This window comes from Scylla paramamosain, chromosome 3, assembly GCF_035594125.1.
Source record: "Scylla paramamosain isolate STU-SP2022 chromosome 3, ASM3559412v1, whole genome shotgun sequence".
NCBI classification, from domain to species: domain Eukaryota; kingdom Metazoa; phylum Arthropoda; class Malacostraca; order Decapoda; family Portunidae; genus Scylla; species Scylla paramamosain.
The window spans coordinates 1,675,001-1,692,330 of record NC_087153.1 but is presented as its reverse complement, the minus strand read 5'-3'; the positions used below and the strand labels follow the sequence as shown (position 1 = coordinate 1,692,330).

At 44.0% G+C, this 17,330-nt stretch overlaps 1 protein-coding gene across 2 annotated transcripts in view; it reads right to left on the bottom strand.

The window, feature by feature from the left end:
- The window catches only part of LOC135089082 (polypeptide N-acetylgalactosaminyltransferase 5-like), an 83,133-nt gene that overhangs the window by 17,072 nt on the left and 48,731 nt on the right, over positions 1-17,330 (bottom strand). For both annotated transcript variants that reach the window (XM_063984313.1, XM_063984305.1), the window contains exons 4-6: positions 15,862-16,028; positions 9,662-9,869; positions 2,698-2,808 (exon numbers count right to left, since the gene is read on the bottom strand). In XM_063984313.1, coding sequence (XP_063840383.1) covers positions 2,698-2,808; positions 9,662-9,869; positions 15,862-16,028 — 486 coding nt within the window. The remainder of the gene's footprint in view (positions 1-2,697; positions 2,809-9,661; positions 9,870-15,861; positions 16,029-17,330) is intronic.

The following is a 17,330-nucleotide window of genomic DNA, read 5'->3' as shown; positions in this document are numbered from 1 at the left end:
TGGTTACATATGAAAAATTACATAGACTAACACTGAAAATACTACTGAGCAGTTGCAACCATCTTGTGTGAACAGGCCCTTGACCACAACCACCTTCCCCCAAACTCCATTCTCTTTCCCTGTCAACCTCCACTCTCCTAACTTTTATCTCCTTCATTCCAACATCCTCCTTCTTTAACTCCTATTTCTTTCCTTTTCCTTCCCACTTCTTATCACTTAACTCTGCTTTTTTTATTTTCTTAACTCCCAGTCCTCCCTCTAACCTCCAGTCTCCTTAACTCTATCTTGCAATTCATACTACAGGAGTCAGAATGAGGCCTGAAATTCTAATGACTGATCATGAACCATCAATAATAGCTTCTCTGGATCACATGCAAACACACAAAAACAATGAAACACCAGAACGAACACAGAAGTAAATGAAACATTCAAGAGCAGAGCTGTGTACCCACAACAGGAACTAAATAAAGTTGCACAGTTTATCACACCACATTTGTTTTCACTGTTTCTAAAGTTAAAGTATACAAGAAAAAGTTTTAATAACTTTTGTACAGTATGGCTTAGGATCTAGGGAGCCTGGGAGGGTAATCTGCAGGCAGTGCAAGGCACTCCTCTTAGCTTATTTATGTTCTTATGTTCTCAGCCACCACCACCATGAAGAATTCCTGAGTACTTAAGTCTAGCTCCTCTTAGCATGATTTTACACCCAAAAATAAAAGTGAAAGCCATAAATCCCCCTTAAAAAAAAAAAAAAAAAAAAAAAAAAAAAATATATATATATATATATATATATATATATATATATATATATATATATATATATATATATATATATATATATATATATATATATATATATATATATATATATATATATATATATGTGTGTGTGTGTGTGTGAAAGCCATAAATCCCCCTTAAAAAAATATATATATACATATATATATATATATATATATATATATATATATATATATATATATATATATATATATATATATATATATATATATATATATATATATATATATATATATATATATATATATATATATATATATATATATATATATATATATATATATATATATATAATATTTTTTTCCCTGTGATATAGCTACATTTAAGGAGGGCTAAGCAACGTTAATTTTTAAGATTTTGGAGTGGAGCAGTGCAATGGGTGAAAAGGAACACACTGCTCTGGCATGGCCATGGGAGAGGATGAAGAGCGGAGAATCTGTGAAGAAAGTGTGTGTACGCCAAGTTTAATGTGGTTACAGAAGAGGAAGAACACTTGGAGGATGGAAGGACTGAGTAAAGGAGCGTATGAGTAAAAGAGGTGTTAGGAGAGGCCAAGTGTTTGAACACCCAAGAAGGAAGTGTTCCGATAAGGAGAGGCGGGGGCTCTTCTGCCTTGGTCACCCAACATGAACGAGGCGTCAGAGAGAGATGGATTGACATAATTTTTCTCACATCTGGCATGTTAGCTAATCAAAAAGCTGTATACTTTTTCTGTGTTTCATATTTACACGGCATGTATTTAGTGGCAAAACTAAAAATAAAAATTAGGTCAGCATAAAATTATAACAAATCGGGAATTAGGAAGAGGTCATCCATCTGATTTAGTGCACTATGGTCCGAGTGCGTCGCTTCTCGCTGTCCACTGTGACATATGAATATTTGCACGGCTTTAATGAGCTCTGATTGCCAAACTGGCGCAGTGATCCTGAAGGCTGAAATATGGCGCAACGTAAAGAATCGTCCATTGTCATTTATTAGAGCGCGTCTTTCATCGCTGCTCATTTTGACTTATTTAGGTGTCAGCTGCATCGCCTCGTAAACCATTCCGTAAGGCAATCATGATGAAAAGACATTAGGACCAAAATAACTGAGGACCGCATTCTCAAACATTACGGCAATTCATCTCGACTACTTGGAACATGCTCTAATTATAGAGCATATTTTCATGATTTCAATAATAGCATTACAATGATTCCGCACGATTTAATGCAAAAACATGCAAAAAAAAAAAACCGAGTAATCATCTGCGGCCTTTGAAAATCGTCGTGATGAAGGAACAAACCATCTCAGAACATGGGTGAGCTCCAAGTCTCCATCGCTAGTGCGGCGCAGTGACCTTTTAAGGGACGCAGGTAAAGATAAAAGAAGGGCATCGAGGACGGTAATGTGGTCTGGTGGTAGGCTGAAGTAAAGGTTAACAGGGATTAGAATGGAGTAAAGGACGCTTCACTGGATTCCTTCAAAATAGGAATGGCGAGACTTGGTGAACGTAAAGAAGTGTAAGTGAAGCATTCGATAAGCAAAATTACTGAGCAAATGGAAATAAAAGGAGAAAGACGAGGAAATGAGTAAAGGGAGTATGCGGCGATACAAAACGACTGAGATCACAGGAAGAGGAGGAAGAAGAGCAAGATGGAGATGATGGTGGGTTGCCACTTCCCTACATGAATCAGAGAAGCGTCATACTTTCTCGTCACAAGGGGAATGCTCACCAAAACTAAACTTTCGAAGCCATTTGCCGATCAGTCATCCGGTGGTGAACACAAGACAAGCCAATCTCCAAGCGACAAAAGATTCCCTCCACCAACATTAAAGAAAAAAAAATATTGAAAAAAGGATTCTAACAAACAAGCACCCACACAATGATAAACAACACACGCGAGAGAAACGACTCACCATCTGAAGTTGAGTTTCCAGTTGAAGCCTCCCCAGGTCATGTCTGAGGCTGTGACGTACTCGAAGGTCTCGTCGGAGATGACGTCTATGATGGGGCACACCACGCGCGTCCTAGGCAGGAGGATGAAAGAGAGAGGTGTTAAACTGTGTCGGTGAAGAACTGAGAGTTGTGCGTGGCGAGGGTGATGTCAAGAAACGAAGTACTGGGAGGGATACGGTTGGTATAACAGCATTCCATCATCATAATTACTAAACGTAGAACAGTATAGTTAAATAAAAAAAAAGCCTTGATAAATTGTAAAGAACTTTTGATGAAAAGGGCTACATTTGTGAGGCTAGTGCAGGAAGAGCGGGAGATGCGAGAAGTGAATATGGTGGAGTGAAGCAAAGGGGAGACAAAGAGGCAAAGCGAGGCGCGAGCGTTTAGTAGTAAACTGGACGAAACAAATGGCTGGAACAGAAGAACGAAACGAAGAAGAAACGATAAGATAAGGAAATGAAAAGTAAAGGTAGAGAGAAACAGTTAAAGAACACGGTGTGACAAAGAAGATGAAGAATAGTAAAAGGAGGAAAGTGAAAAAGAGACAAGGAGAGAAGAGGAAGGGAACGGCTAGATAGAAAAGAGAAAGGGGGAAGGAGAGGTGTGTGTGTGTGTGTGTGTGTGTGTGTGTGTGTGTGTGTGTGTGTGTGTGTGTGTGTGTGTGTGTGGATACATTCACTGTGTTTTATGGTAATGCTGGAAACTCTCCCTCTGAAATTCGGGTTTCCCAGGGAGTGTCATAAATCCTAGTCCACTTTGGCCAACTCTGGAGGAAGGAGGGAAGGAAGGAAGGAGAGAAGGAGTGAGGGGGGAGGGAGGGAGGGAGGAAAGGCCGCGCGTCGTCCTTAACTCCCACATTCCTGTCCCGCCTGATTTATGTCCTCCTTCATCTCCTTCCTTCTCCATCTGATCAAAAACACATGAGACTCGTTGGACGTGAAATAGTGGGCATCCGACTCGCCGCGGAGGGACGATCCGGGCCGCGTGTGTCAGGCCGGGAAAGAAATGACCGCCCGCCTCCAACTAATTGACGGGAGGAGCAAACCACAGAAAACGGAGCCACATGACCCTGTGTTGTGGTGACTTGCCTGTGTCAGTCAGTCAGTCGTACGAGGGAAAATGTTATGTTCGTCTTGAGGTTTGAAACACGAATACGTGGAAATCATATCTAAACTTAATTATTGATCTGTCTATCTTTGTATCTATTTATCAATCATCGTATCTATGTATGTTGGTTTCGTTATATTCAATGATGTATCTATCTATCTACTTTACTTATGTACCTGTTTCTCTTTTCTATTTATTCATCTAGCTGTCTGCACACACACACACACACACACACACACACACACACACACAAGCCACCACCACCTCTCACACACTTAAGAAAATAAGAGTAAAGGACTTCTCATCGGTAAAGTGTGAAATTAAAACCTTCACACCAATGGTACTTAGCGAGAGAGAGAGAGAGAGAGAGAGAGAGAGAGAGAGAGAGAGAGAGAGAGAGAGAGAGAGAGAGAGAGAGAGAGAGAGAGAGACAGAGAGAGAGAGAGAGAGAGAGAGAGAGAGAGCAGTATCCACCGTGAGGTCATGACAGTAACGGCAGCCTAAAAACAGGGTGGAGTGGATCAATAATAACTTTTCCGTACAGCTAATGGTGATAACGTGGCGCCGGTGCTGAAGAGTGTAAGGGACGCCAGGCCAGTGATGCCGCTGCGCCGAGGCTCACGTGTTCATTATCGTGCCTTATTTTATGACATTAGGTTTTTATGTTTGATGCTGCAAGTAGAGGAGGAGGAGGAGGAGGAGGAGGAGGAGGAGGAGGAGGAGGACCGGTGTGGGAAAATTGGCCATCAGCAGCAGGGCTTTGTAGGTAATGCAGGTGAACGAGACCAAGCACTCACGTCCATTATTTCAAGTCCCTTTAATCCCTAAAGTAAGATGCTTAAAAAGAAAACTGACGCGAAATGTCGAAAAAAATGTCTTAAAAAATTCGTGGGAGTTTTTGTGCGTTGGATGATTGTTATTTAACCATTCTTGTCAAGTGCACAGACACGCACGCACGCACGCACGCACGCAAGCACACACACACATACACACACACACACACACACACACACACACACACACACAAGCTATTTCTACTACTAGTACTACTACAACTACTACTACCACCACCAGCACCTGCATTAATATTACTGTCATTACCACAAATCACTAATCCCACAATCGCGCCCGCGTAACTCTCCGCCTCTTGCAACCCATGCGAGGAAATCAACAAAAGAACGAAAGGTTAAATGGAATCCATGCGGGGCCCTGCAGCCGTGGGAGAATCCAGCCTTGTCCAGGAGCTGCGGCACGTCCAGGGTCACCACGCCAGACCCCCACTGGGATTGCAAGGCGATCTGTCACCGTCAGGAGGTCGAGGTTCGTCCGCCAGCCAGCAGGAGGCGTGGTGGTGGTCTTTGGCTCTGCTGGTCAAGGCCTTGGATGGAAAGATGCCGCAATGTACTGAACGTTTTGGAATTTTCCTTCTTTACTTATTTTTCTTTGTAAGTTTATATATAGTCTCTACTTATTTTTTTTTCAGACGGATTTTGGAACTTTATCTGTTTTAATTTTCGTTCATTAAATTAATATAGTTTCTACATCAAATTATTTACTTTTCATAACGAGTAAGTGTTTGGAGTTTTCTTTGACTATTTATCTTTGTTAATTACATAGTTTTTACTCAACTTTTTCCCTTCTCACGTCCTTCCGGAGTTTTCCTTTTACTCAAAACTCCCCCGTTTCTACTTCTCCAACTTTTACTTCTGCTCTTTTTTGTCTCCTCTCTTTTTTTACTCGTATTTTTCCTTCCCTCTTGCGCTGTCACCATCATCACCAGGAGTTTTTACAAGGTAGTATTTTACGAGCGCTGGGAGTCGTCCAGTTCACTTCACCCTGACTTTGTGTCCCCGGGAAGGTCAGTGTATATGAGTCGTTTCCGCGTGTCGAGGGATGACGTGAATGGAGCGAGGGCGGAGAGGGGCAAGGGGAGAGCGACCGGAGGAAGGAAAAACTGAACACGCACAGAAAAGAGAGAGAGAGAGAGAGAGAGAGAGAGAGAGAGAGAGAGAGAGAGAGAGAGAGAGAGAAGGGGGAAAGAATAATAGAAGGGAGAGATCCGTAAGCGAGAAATGATTGACTATCGTATTTCTGATGCAGTATCAACTTAGCCATTGATGTCAAGAAGAGAAAGAATGAGGAAACGGGGGAAAAGAATAAAAAAGAGTATGCGAGGGGGAAAGATAAAAGAAAACAAAGAAATAATGAAAATTCCGAGGAGGAAGGGAAGGCTGGGATTAAAGTGAAACAAGAGAGAGAGAGAGAGAGAGAGAGAGAGAGAGAGAGAGAGAGAGAGAGAGAGAGAGAGAGAGAGAGACAGAGAGAGACTTATAGGTATCACAACCGATTACTGACGGATACTGTAGCGGCTCTCCAGGGACGTGTTCACCTGAAGGATTACTGCAGCACAGCAGTGGAAAGTTACAAGGCGAGTAAGCACTGCTCTACATCAGCACACAATGAACACAATTTAAGTCTTCTCCTCCTATTCCTTCGTCCCATTTCTAACACTGGGAGTACAGTCCTGATCATACTACTACCACTGCTACTATTATTCCTACTTCTGCTGCTGCTACTACTACCGCTACAACTAATTCAATTGCCACTATCACAATCACCGATACTACTACTGCTGCTGCTGCTACTACTACTACTACTACTACTACTACTACTACTACTACTATCACCACCATCACCACCACAACGGCAAATTCCAGCATAAATGGTCTGTCGAGTTGCGTTTAACGTTGCGTTTAACTTTACAAAGACGAAAAAAAAGACACGAAAAAGACTTGAATAATATTCTTGACGTGCATAAACAACACTTATTAAAGGACGTGTAGAAAAATGTTTATACTAAAAATAAGGAAAGAAAGAAAGAAAGTTCTCATACATATTAAACAAGCACTGAAAAAAATAGAGAAAAAAAAAATCAAGGGTACATTTTACGTTTTTCTCGCAAGTCTAATTCCAGGACAAAATATGAAGTCTCCGGAGTTTCTCGCTTCATGCCATTGCAATAATAATAATTTCTTCCATCTGCCAAACTGTTTAAAAGTTCTGTGTACTCCTCTCTCTCTCTCTCTCTCTCTCTCTCTCTCTCTCTCTCTCTCTCTCTCTCTCTCTCTCTCTCTCTCTCTCTCTCTCTCTCTCTCTAATTTCCATCCTTACCTTTGTCTGTGTTTATTTCAGTTATAATATGTACACCTTGTTTTGTGTTTGTCCGTTGTACCTGTCCATATTAATCTCTCTCTCTCTCTCTCTCTCTCTCTCTCTCTCTCTCTCTCTCTCTCTCTCTCTCTCTCTCTCTCTCTCTCTGAATTACCATCATCTAAAGAATTAGCAACTCCACTTTGTCTCGTAGCCTCCACCTCCTCCTCCCTGGCACTTGGTACACCCTTTTCAAAATAGGGAGGACATAGTAACTCCGGCAGCCTGTCAACTTAGTAACATTTCCTCCCAACGTATGAGGACGGAGTGTGCTTGGTGGGAATTTACGTCTGATGTGCTAGAGAGAGAGAGAGAGAGAGAGAGAGAGAGAGAGAGAGAGAGAGAGAGAGAGAGAGAGAGAGAGAGAGAGAGAGAGAGAGAGAGAGAGAGAGAGAGATGTGTGTGTGTGTGTGTGTGTGTGTGTGTGTGTGTGTGTGTGTGTGTGTCCTCACGAGCCGCCTCTCTCTCAAGCAGTCACCGAGCAGCACACACAAGTACTACAGGTGAAGCAGCAGCACCGTGTATGAACAACACAGCAAAACACAGGCCAGGCAACCCCGCAGCGCCGCCCACCACCCAGCCCGTGCCGATTACTACATGCCATTGGTGCGATTCTTTTTAATGAAAACTGCATGATGATATTTATTTTCCTGTCGGCATCGTGTTTCCAGGCATATTCAAACATATTCCATAGGGTTTTAACTCATTACTGAACTTTGTCTTGCACGTAATGAGCGTTTTCAGGTTTTTTGTTCCATCAAATATTGTACTTCAAAATCAGACTTTAATGACACAAATTCTATTGACGGAGAGAGCGCTTATTGCCATTGCATTATGTAGCTTGGAGGTGCTTTGCTGGCCTTAATTAGCATGTGTAAAGAATGAAGTATTGTAAATAACTTCACTCAGCCACGAGACGAGAGCCATGCAGGCCAACAACCGCAACACTTCCAAGATTTCCAAGATTTCCCGGTGCTGGTCTGGCTTCGGGAATACGTTTCAAGACACATTACAGACAATCAAGTGATGATGTATGGAAATAAATGCATATACATTCAAACTATCATGGATGACAAAATTCCCCTAGGTCTGACGGTCTTCAACACAGACGAGTTTAAAAGTATGAAAATGCATGAAGTATAGCAAGTTGACTACCTACATTGTTACTTTATTTATTTTCTCTTTAACTTTAAGGTCTGGTGATGTATAAAAACCCAACCAATGAATGTCTGGTATCACTGTACTTACGTTGTCATTTTTGTGTATCAATCCCCCCCCCCCCTTATATCAATCTCTCGCGGTAAATAATTGTCGCAAGTTATACTGCTCCTTGAGGTTCCTTTCAGCCTTGCTATGATTGGGAGCATCTCGTAGCATCAAGACACTTTCGAAACTAAACTGTCACTCGGAGTACAGGCGCGTTTCACTCCCCAGAAGGCGTGAGGGAGCGGCAGTGAAGCAGGCCTCGTATCTGAAGGTTTTGTATTTATAGCTCTTGGCTCATCTTAGTTACACGAAAAAAAAAAAAACAGAATTACGGCAATACAGTCTGCAAGTCACACAACTAATACTTCGATAGCTATTCCATTCCGGATACAAATATAAAACATGTCAAAATTCTCACCCATACAGTAGCTGGTAGCGGTAAAATAACAGAAAAAAAAGTAAAAGGAAAATCCACTACAAATGAAAACACGAAAATTAATCAGCCCGTTTGCAACTATCGAATGAAAAACGGAGATTACGTGCTAACTGATACAGATTGAAATATTGGATTGCGCGCCGCCAACACAAACAGGGACACGGGAAAGGTAATAATAGCACTAGCATACATTGGGTCCCTAGTTACTAGATTCACGTCCAGGTCACACGAGGCTGATCCGGAAAGCCTATTTATGGAAGGATTTCAAGCAAGATTAACAAGGATCCGGAGAGAGAGAGAGAGAGAGAGAGAGAGAGAGAGAGAGAGAGAGAGAGAGAGAGAGAGAGAGAGAGAGAGAGAGAGAGAGAGAGAGAGAGAGAGAGAGAGAGAGAGTACAATCAATAAGCTGATAGAAGAATTAATTCCTATAAAACACACACACACACACACACACACACACACACACACACACACACACACTCGTACCCACGTAATAAACCAAATTTCTTAATATCCTTTCTTCCTACGTAGTTCCATACACTTGGGTGGAGCTGGGGGATGAAAGGGGCGTGGAGGACAAGTGAATGTGGGCGGTGGGGAGAGAGAGACAGTGGAGAAGCTCAGGTGATGCAAGACTCTGAGGTGATGGAAAGCCTGCCGGTAATTAGCTAAGGTTAACGAGGTCGTGTGTGTGTGTGTGTGTGTGTGTGTGTGTGTGTGTGTGTGTGTGTGTGTGTGTGTGTGTGTGTGTGTGTGTGTGTGTGTGTGTGTGTGTGTGAAGCTGGAGATGTTTGTTCTGCTAGAAACAGTTGTTCACTGCCTTTGTTTATTTTTTTTTTGTCCTTTACTTCGACTGTGTTTTGTTGTCATTGCCTCTTCCTATGTCCAGTTTCTCTCTCTCTCTCTCTCTCTCTCTCTCTCTCTCTCTCTCTCTCTCTCTCTCTCTCTCTCTCTCTCTCTCTCACCTGTCCTCGGCGATGCGGGCCAGAAGGGGTTCCAGCCACCCCTCGGTGCACTCCACGTGGGCGTCCAGGAAGGTGATGACCTGCCCCGTCACCTCGCGGGCTCCCAGCAGGCGGGCGCGAATCAGCCCCGAGCGTTCCCCGGTCCGCAGCACCTTGACGGGCACCGGCAGCGTCTTCACATACTGCTCCAGCTCCTCGCCCAGGTAGTCTGTGGAGGGAAGTGCTGAGATAAAGTAACTGATGATGCGATGCCTTCTGTGGAACGTTAGGATTAATGGAGGTTCTCGTTGTTTTGATAGTCTTTGCGTCGTTAATATTAAATATACGCTTGATGTGTGTGTGTGTGTGTGTGTGTGTGTGTGTGTGTGTGTGTGTGTGTGTGTGTGTGTGTGTGTGTGTGTGTGTGTGTGTGTCAGTTGATGAAGCGAGCACCTGTAGGCTGAACTGATCTGGATCAGGCCAGCTTTGCTCGCACCGAGTTTTCATCGTGTGTTGTGACAGCGCTCAGTGTAGACATAAAATCTTTTCACAGCTGTGATGTCATCAAGAAAAACAAAACACTTGTGGTAAAACTGGACCAGACACCAACTGAATTTCATCACTTTGTCCTTCATTTGCAGTTTCACCAGTGCAGGCTGCTGGCCGTCGCGTGAAGCAGCTAACATTGACGGCTGTCAACATAGTGATCCAATTAGGCCAGAGTTCATGGGTGGGTCGGTCGGGGACCTAGTCTGCCTTGTGTCTGTCTTCCCTCTCTCGAAGGCAAGCCGGAAAATAAAGGTCTTGTTTGAGATTTAGTGAATGGAGTTAGCGTGGCCAAGCCGACGCCTTTATTTTGTTATAAGAGTCTAATAATAATAATAATAATAATAAAACAATGACAATTATTATTATTATTATTATTATTATTATTATTATTATTATTATTATCATTATCATCATTATCATCGTCATCACCACTATCCTCCTCTCCCTCACCGCCATCATCACACATAAGTCAAGTACAGGGCGGCACTGCGGCTACGCGCAACAAATACACAGGTATAGTTTTGTCCTCTTATCTAGGGAGGATAAAATCTTGTGGCCCATGTGGACTAAGCAAACGAAGATTCATGTAGGGTTTTGTAAGTCACTGCTGTATTTCTTCACATTACAGTTTTACTAAGTCACACCTGAACCTTCGCTAAATGCTCGGTTTTTTAGCATGATATTTAGGTGAGGAAAGAAGCCAAATACAAGGATTTCAAGGACCCATTCAACAGCTGTCCATGTGGCGCTGAGGGCATTGCAGGTATGTTTGCGTTATGTGAGATTGGAATATGGAGAGAAAGACATCATGTGTGCAGGTGTGAGTGTTGGCGTAAAAGTCACCTAGAAGTACATCACGAGAGATAAGACAGGAGGTTTATGGTGAAAAAAATAAGAGAGACAGAGCAAGGAGTGAAGTTTTTGTTATTGCTAATAATTATATTATTATTATTATTATTATTATTATTATTATTATTATTATTATTGTTATTATTATTAATAGTAGTAGTAGTAGTAGTAGTAGTAGTAGTAGTAGTAGTAGTAGTAGTAGTAGTAGTAGTAGTATTTTCATAGTTATTATTGCTAGTAGTAGCAGTAATCGCAGTGGCAGTGGTGATGGTGGTGGTAATAATACTGTAGTAGTGATGTAACTGTTATTAAGGGATTCCTGGGCTGAGCCGATGCAAGACAAGACTAAGACAAGATAAGACAACACACACACACACACACACACACACACACACATCTAAGCCGTTGTAAAGCACTATCTGAATATAATATAGTCAAATCTATTTAAGATGTAACATTTCTGAGAAGTTTTACACTTTTTCCCTGAGGTGAGAATCCCTCCAGATGAGTAAGCAAGCACTCACTAATGTCCCCTCGCGCTGTGAATCACTGCATTAGGTGTAATCTCAGCGTTCATATTACGTAAGGCGACGAAGTGTTGTGTGATTTTATCGGCGAATACTTAGTGTCTCCTCTGGCGTGAGTTACGACTTTATTACACAATTATTTTCAGACTGGCTCGTTGGATTTACGACCATGCCGTGCAGAGCTATTAAATATCGAAATTAATTCCTCCCCTGCCACTCTGACACGCTGAGCCTCGAAACTGTTAAATCGTATCCCTCCTTGTCCCGCGTGCTCCACATCCACTCCAAGGCTTATCTCGTGTGGTCCCCTGCGTCAGTCCCCGGTCCAGCTCTTCACTCCTCCCTCAGGTGGCGGTTCAGCTGATCTGTCCACCCTCTGCCTGGCCACCACTCATTTCATGCCAGTCTCGGTGGACTGTACACAAGGATTAGAGACTCTGCTGATAGCTTCTCCAGCCCAGCAAGGGATGCACACCACCGGCTTCACCTGATCAGCCGGACACCACGCTCACGAAAATAAATAAATAAAAACATAATAAAAAATAAAATAAATATATAAAGTAGAAATAAATAAAAATAAATTAAAAACACATGAATACACAAACAATAAACAAACTATCCGTCCTCCTCCTGTTATCGCCTGAGGGCGTGTGTGGCCAGCAAGCTTCATAATTACGTGATTGCGAATGCAGCTACGGATGTGGGTTTGTAAGAGAAGTGGATGGTGACAGGGAGCAGAGCATCAGAGCATGACACCTCGGCGACGCCAATATGGATGTCTTAAGTGTATTGGTTATGTAACGAAAGCATTTTGCGGCCAACGGTGGTCATGTCAAGGCGTGACCTATGACCTAATCTGGAGGGTGAATGACTTGCGTCACTGACCTCTCATCTGTATATAAGGGTGGGACTTTCGAACAACTCTTCGGTAATAACAAAATAAACGTTCTGTGACCAAAACTGCTGACATGGTGAAGAAATCTGCATTGCTGGGTCCGTGGAACACTATGTAGCAGACCCTCTAAGAAACATCCCTGGAAAATTTCAACCAGGATGACACTTATTTTGACACACTTGGAGCCAGACTGCAACACACAAGCAAGTTTCATCGGGTGTACGTATATCACACACACACACACACACACACACACACACACACACACACACACACACACACACACGGATTTCTCATTGATATATTTGACGGCAGGTGATGAATTAAAACGTTCTTATTACCTTATCAATGCTTCTGTTTAAACCGTAAAGTTAGCATAATTTCACACCACTCGTTGCCTTGCGAGGAAAGGTTGGCAATGATAAAAAAAAGTAGTAGTAGTAATAGTAGTAGTAGTAGTAGTAGTAGTAGTAGTAGTAGTAGTAGTAGTAGTAGTAGTAGTAGTAGTAGTAGTAGTAGTAGTAATAGTAGTAGTAGTAGTAGCAGCAGCAGCAGTGGCAGTAATACAACAACAACAATAGCAATAATAATAATAATAATAATAATAATAATAATAATAATAATAATAATAATAATAATAATAACAATAATGATAATAATAATAATAATAATAATAATAATAATAATAATAATAATAATAATAATAATAATAATAATAATACGTCCTCAGTGCTTATACATGTGGGGTGGCAGGTGGAAAGCGTGGAGCGGCGGGGAGTGGGGAGGGCAGGGCGAGGCGGCGGCAAGGAGACCGAGGCTTGCAACAATATCCTAAGTGGTGTAATAACAGGACTGAGTAAAGGCAGCCGCCGCCAACACATGCCGGTGAACATGTGCGAGCGAAGCCGCGTCACGCCTGAATTTCATGACGAGGGAGAGAAGTCCATCCATTCCAGCGGCGGCGGTCATGCAGGGGCTTCTGTCTCGAGCTTCATGCAAAGTGAGTTTTGGCGAGACGGGACGAAAAAAAAATAATAATAAAGTTATGCAGTATACCCTCCGTGGGCTGTCCTTCCCAGCACCTCCAGACAAATTGCTTCATTAGAGGAGCGCCCCCACCCTCGCCCTGCAAGGTCCATTTTCGTTTCCCTCCGTCCCTTCTCGCCTCGCTCAACTCCACCCTTCCTCCTCCTACCACATCTTTCAAGCGAACACGCAAATTCGGTCCCTTCACAAAGGCATTTATAAACGACACGACCACCAGCGGACGATGCAAATTTCGACCATCCATTCTGATCGTCTGGACACCTTACCCCCCGCGACTGGCAGCCCCACCAGCGTGCGGGAAAAATAGTGCGTGTGATACCGCTGTTCACGTGGCTCTCAGGTACACAGTGGAAGCGAGTTCTAAATAATGGGCCCGAATTTAAATGGGCAAATTCACGCGCGTACACGGGCATAACGTGAATTTTTTAGTACATAACTGCGAGCAGCGGCGGACTGAACGTGGAATAAAACAATTTGCCGGTGTAATCGTTAGGACCATGTTTTCGTAGGGCGAGCTGGGTAATGTTTCTTTTATGTCATATGATAATTAGGTCTAATTCACACCCAACACATTTCGTCTCGGGCTTGTGGTGGGGAGGGCGGGAAGGGTATGGTGTGCTGGAAGCGTGGTGGTGAGAAGGCCCCCACCCCTCTCTCCTCTCCTTCCCCTGCCCATCCATCCCTCCCTCAGGTCTGGTTACACAGGTTTGCCTCCGTTTACATTCGCGCATTCTTCCTTCCTCCTCGCTGAAATCCAACCAACAACACTGGAAATGCTAAATGTGCGTGCCCGTGGGCGCGCGTATGCAAAGTTGGAAACGCCCAGGCGCTTACAACGCAATGCAACGCAACGCAACGCAATACAACGGGAATGGAAGTACGCAGATACGTGGAAATGACGTCATGTTTTGGAATGAAACTACCTTCTTTTATGACTCATTCAAATTCATGCGGTGTTCCATGGTAAAAAGAAACAATCAAAGTAACAAAACTCTCTCGTGGCGGGCGTCGTTCCCCGCCTCGCTCTCTCAGTGCCAAAGATGCCAAACCCACCCTCCCTCCAGCCGCCTCTCTACCACCTCCATCCTCCACACCTCAGCCTTACCTACCCTCCGCCCCCACCCGGAGCACACACCCATCGTTCCCTTCCTCTTTCCACTCCCTAGTGCACATGTGCCACTCCTTTTCCTTCCCTCCCTAGCTGCTGTTTTCCCAAGCCTGGTGGGAAACAAAGGGCGGTATCGAGCACGTACGAACTCCTACGCTCCACAAGTTTCTTGAAGCTGAGAGAACAAGAAATACGTTTGCCAAAGAGCGAGGACCGAGGCACTGGCGGGATCACTTCCTAAGTAGACGCAAGGAGACGCGATAAGATAAAAGTAGAGATCCCTGGACGCGTATTTAGGAGCACTTATTATTGTGGATCATCTCTTCTCCTCTGATCTTCGAGATGTTCACACCTGAGGTTCGCCGCACTCTCGAACGTATCAGCGCCTTATTTCGATTACTTTTAGCAGACTTTCCTGGAAGTTATTAAAGATCTCAAGGATGTTTTCAAGATTTTTGTGATAGTTTAGCAAGAATTATGTAATATCAGCAGGGAGAAAGAAAAAAAGAAACACCCCTGAGAGTCCAGCTAATCATCTCTCAGGTCTTTGAAAACAGTCCTAATGAGAGAACAAAGCGTTTCAAAATTCGGACCAACAGTTACCTATTTGAGATGTTGTTGTTTAGGCGTACTCTTTTACCACACGGGTGCAGATATGTCGGGGGGGGGGGCGGGGGCGGGAAGGGCCGTGATGGGTGAGCGGTACAGCGATGCAAGTGTGCGGCTGTTTGTTCGGCCAGCCCTGGGATTCGAACCGCATACGCTAGTTTAAGTAGGTTGATTCACAAACATGAACGCTGCCTAATGCACCGCAGCGGCAACACGGCACAGGCCCGCTGCTCCCACACACACACACACACACACACACACACAGAGAGAGAGAGAGAGAGAGAGAGAGAGAGAGAGAGAGAGAGAGAGAGAGAGAGAGAGAGAGAGAGAGAGAGAGAGAGAGAGAGAGAGAGAGAGAGAGAGAGAGAGAGAGAGAGAGAGAGAGAGAGAGAGCAATACTGACCTGAGGCCTAAATAAACAAAAAAAACAAAAAAACAAATATACAAATAAAAAAAAGAAAAAAAAAGAAAAAGGAAGGAAGGAAGGAAGGAAGGAAGGAAGGAAGGAAGGAAAAAAAGAAAGAAAAGGGGGGACAAAGAAACACAAAGACAAAAAGAAAGAAAACAACAACAACAACAACAACAACAACAACAACAACAACAACAACAAACAACAAAACCAACCCGGGCCACTCACCTCGCTCGGAAGCATCGTCAACGAGTAGGATCTCCTGCAGTAGGGCGCGAGGGGACCGCTGAATGATGGACCACACGGTGCGCAGCAGGGTGGACCACGCCTCGTTGTGGAAGACGATCACAATGGAGGTGGTGGGCATGAGGGGCGGGTAGTTCTTGCTTTTACACCTGTCGGGGGAGAAGAGAGGGAGGGAAGGGGTGAGCGTAAGGCATTGATGGGGGGAGACGTTTGTAGTACAGGGGGCTTGGTGGTGGTGGTGGCAGTAGGAGGAGGAGGAGGAGGAGGAGGAGGAGGAGAAATAATAGCAGAAGTAATAAAAGTAGTGAAAGTAGTAGTAGTAGTAGTAGTAGTAGAGCATTATTATTATTATTATTATTATTATTATTATTATTATTATTATTATTATTATTATAACTACTGTATTAGTGTCAGTAGTAATCACAGGCACACAAAGACATTCACCAGTTTTCCCAGACAGTGGAGAGTCAAGGAAACAAATTGTAAGGCGCCTTGGTTTGGAGGTAATGGAATTCTCAGCCTGGCCCTGAACCTCTTCCTGCTGCCGCTGCCGCCCTCCCCAACACATCCCCGCACACCAGGCTGCCGCGTTCACCCAGAACTGTGTCACGAAATCTCAACCTCCCCATTCTTTGATTTGAATAAATTAACCCAACACACACACACACACACACACACACACACACACACACACACAGGCAGGGAGGCAGGTATGAACGCAATTTTCCAGAGTGCTGCAGGAAAATTAGTCCACACATCAACACAATTTCAATTAAAGTGTTTAACAATCTCCTCATCTGCAGCCCTCAACGCCAGTGCCCCCAGTTCCCCCTCCTCCCCCCGCCCACTACTCCCTTAACAGCATCAGCACCACTTAGCAGTAGCACCCCCGCCCCAGGAAGCCCCAGAAATCCTCTCGTATAAAGCACCCTTACCCGCAGGCCCTCAGCACTCGCCCGGCCCGGCACATTAGCGGCCCGGCAGGAGGGAGAGGCCGTAAATCTGCTTCAGGTCGCAGGTGGAAGGGATTAATTAAGGCAGGAAGAGGTGGGTTCACGTCTGACAGAATACTTGATGAGACCGTTAACTTGCGGGACAGAAAGACGACGAACCCTTAACAGCGTAACACTCGGCTCATGTGTCTCCCTTTATGTGTGCCTCGTGACGGTCCCTTCTACTTCTACACTCACTCACTCACTCACTCACTCTCTCTCTCTCTCTCTCTCTCTCTCTCTCTCTCTCTCTCTCTCTCTCTCTCTCTCTCTCTCTCTCTCTCTCTCTCTCTCTCTCTCTCTAAGACAAACACTCCCGTAGGTTGGTTCACTGCCGGACAACGTTCACACACGGAATACAGGAAGAGAAAATCCTTTCCACGTGGTTTCTTAATTGCAGGTAGCCACACATACACGTCCTAATGAAGTGTACACAGCGGCGGTACACAGCAAACACGG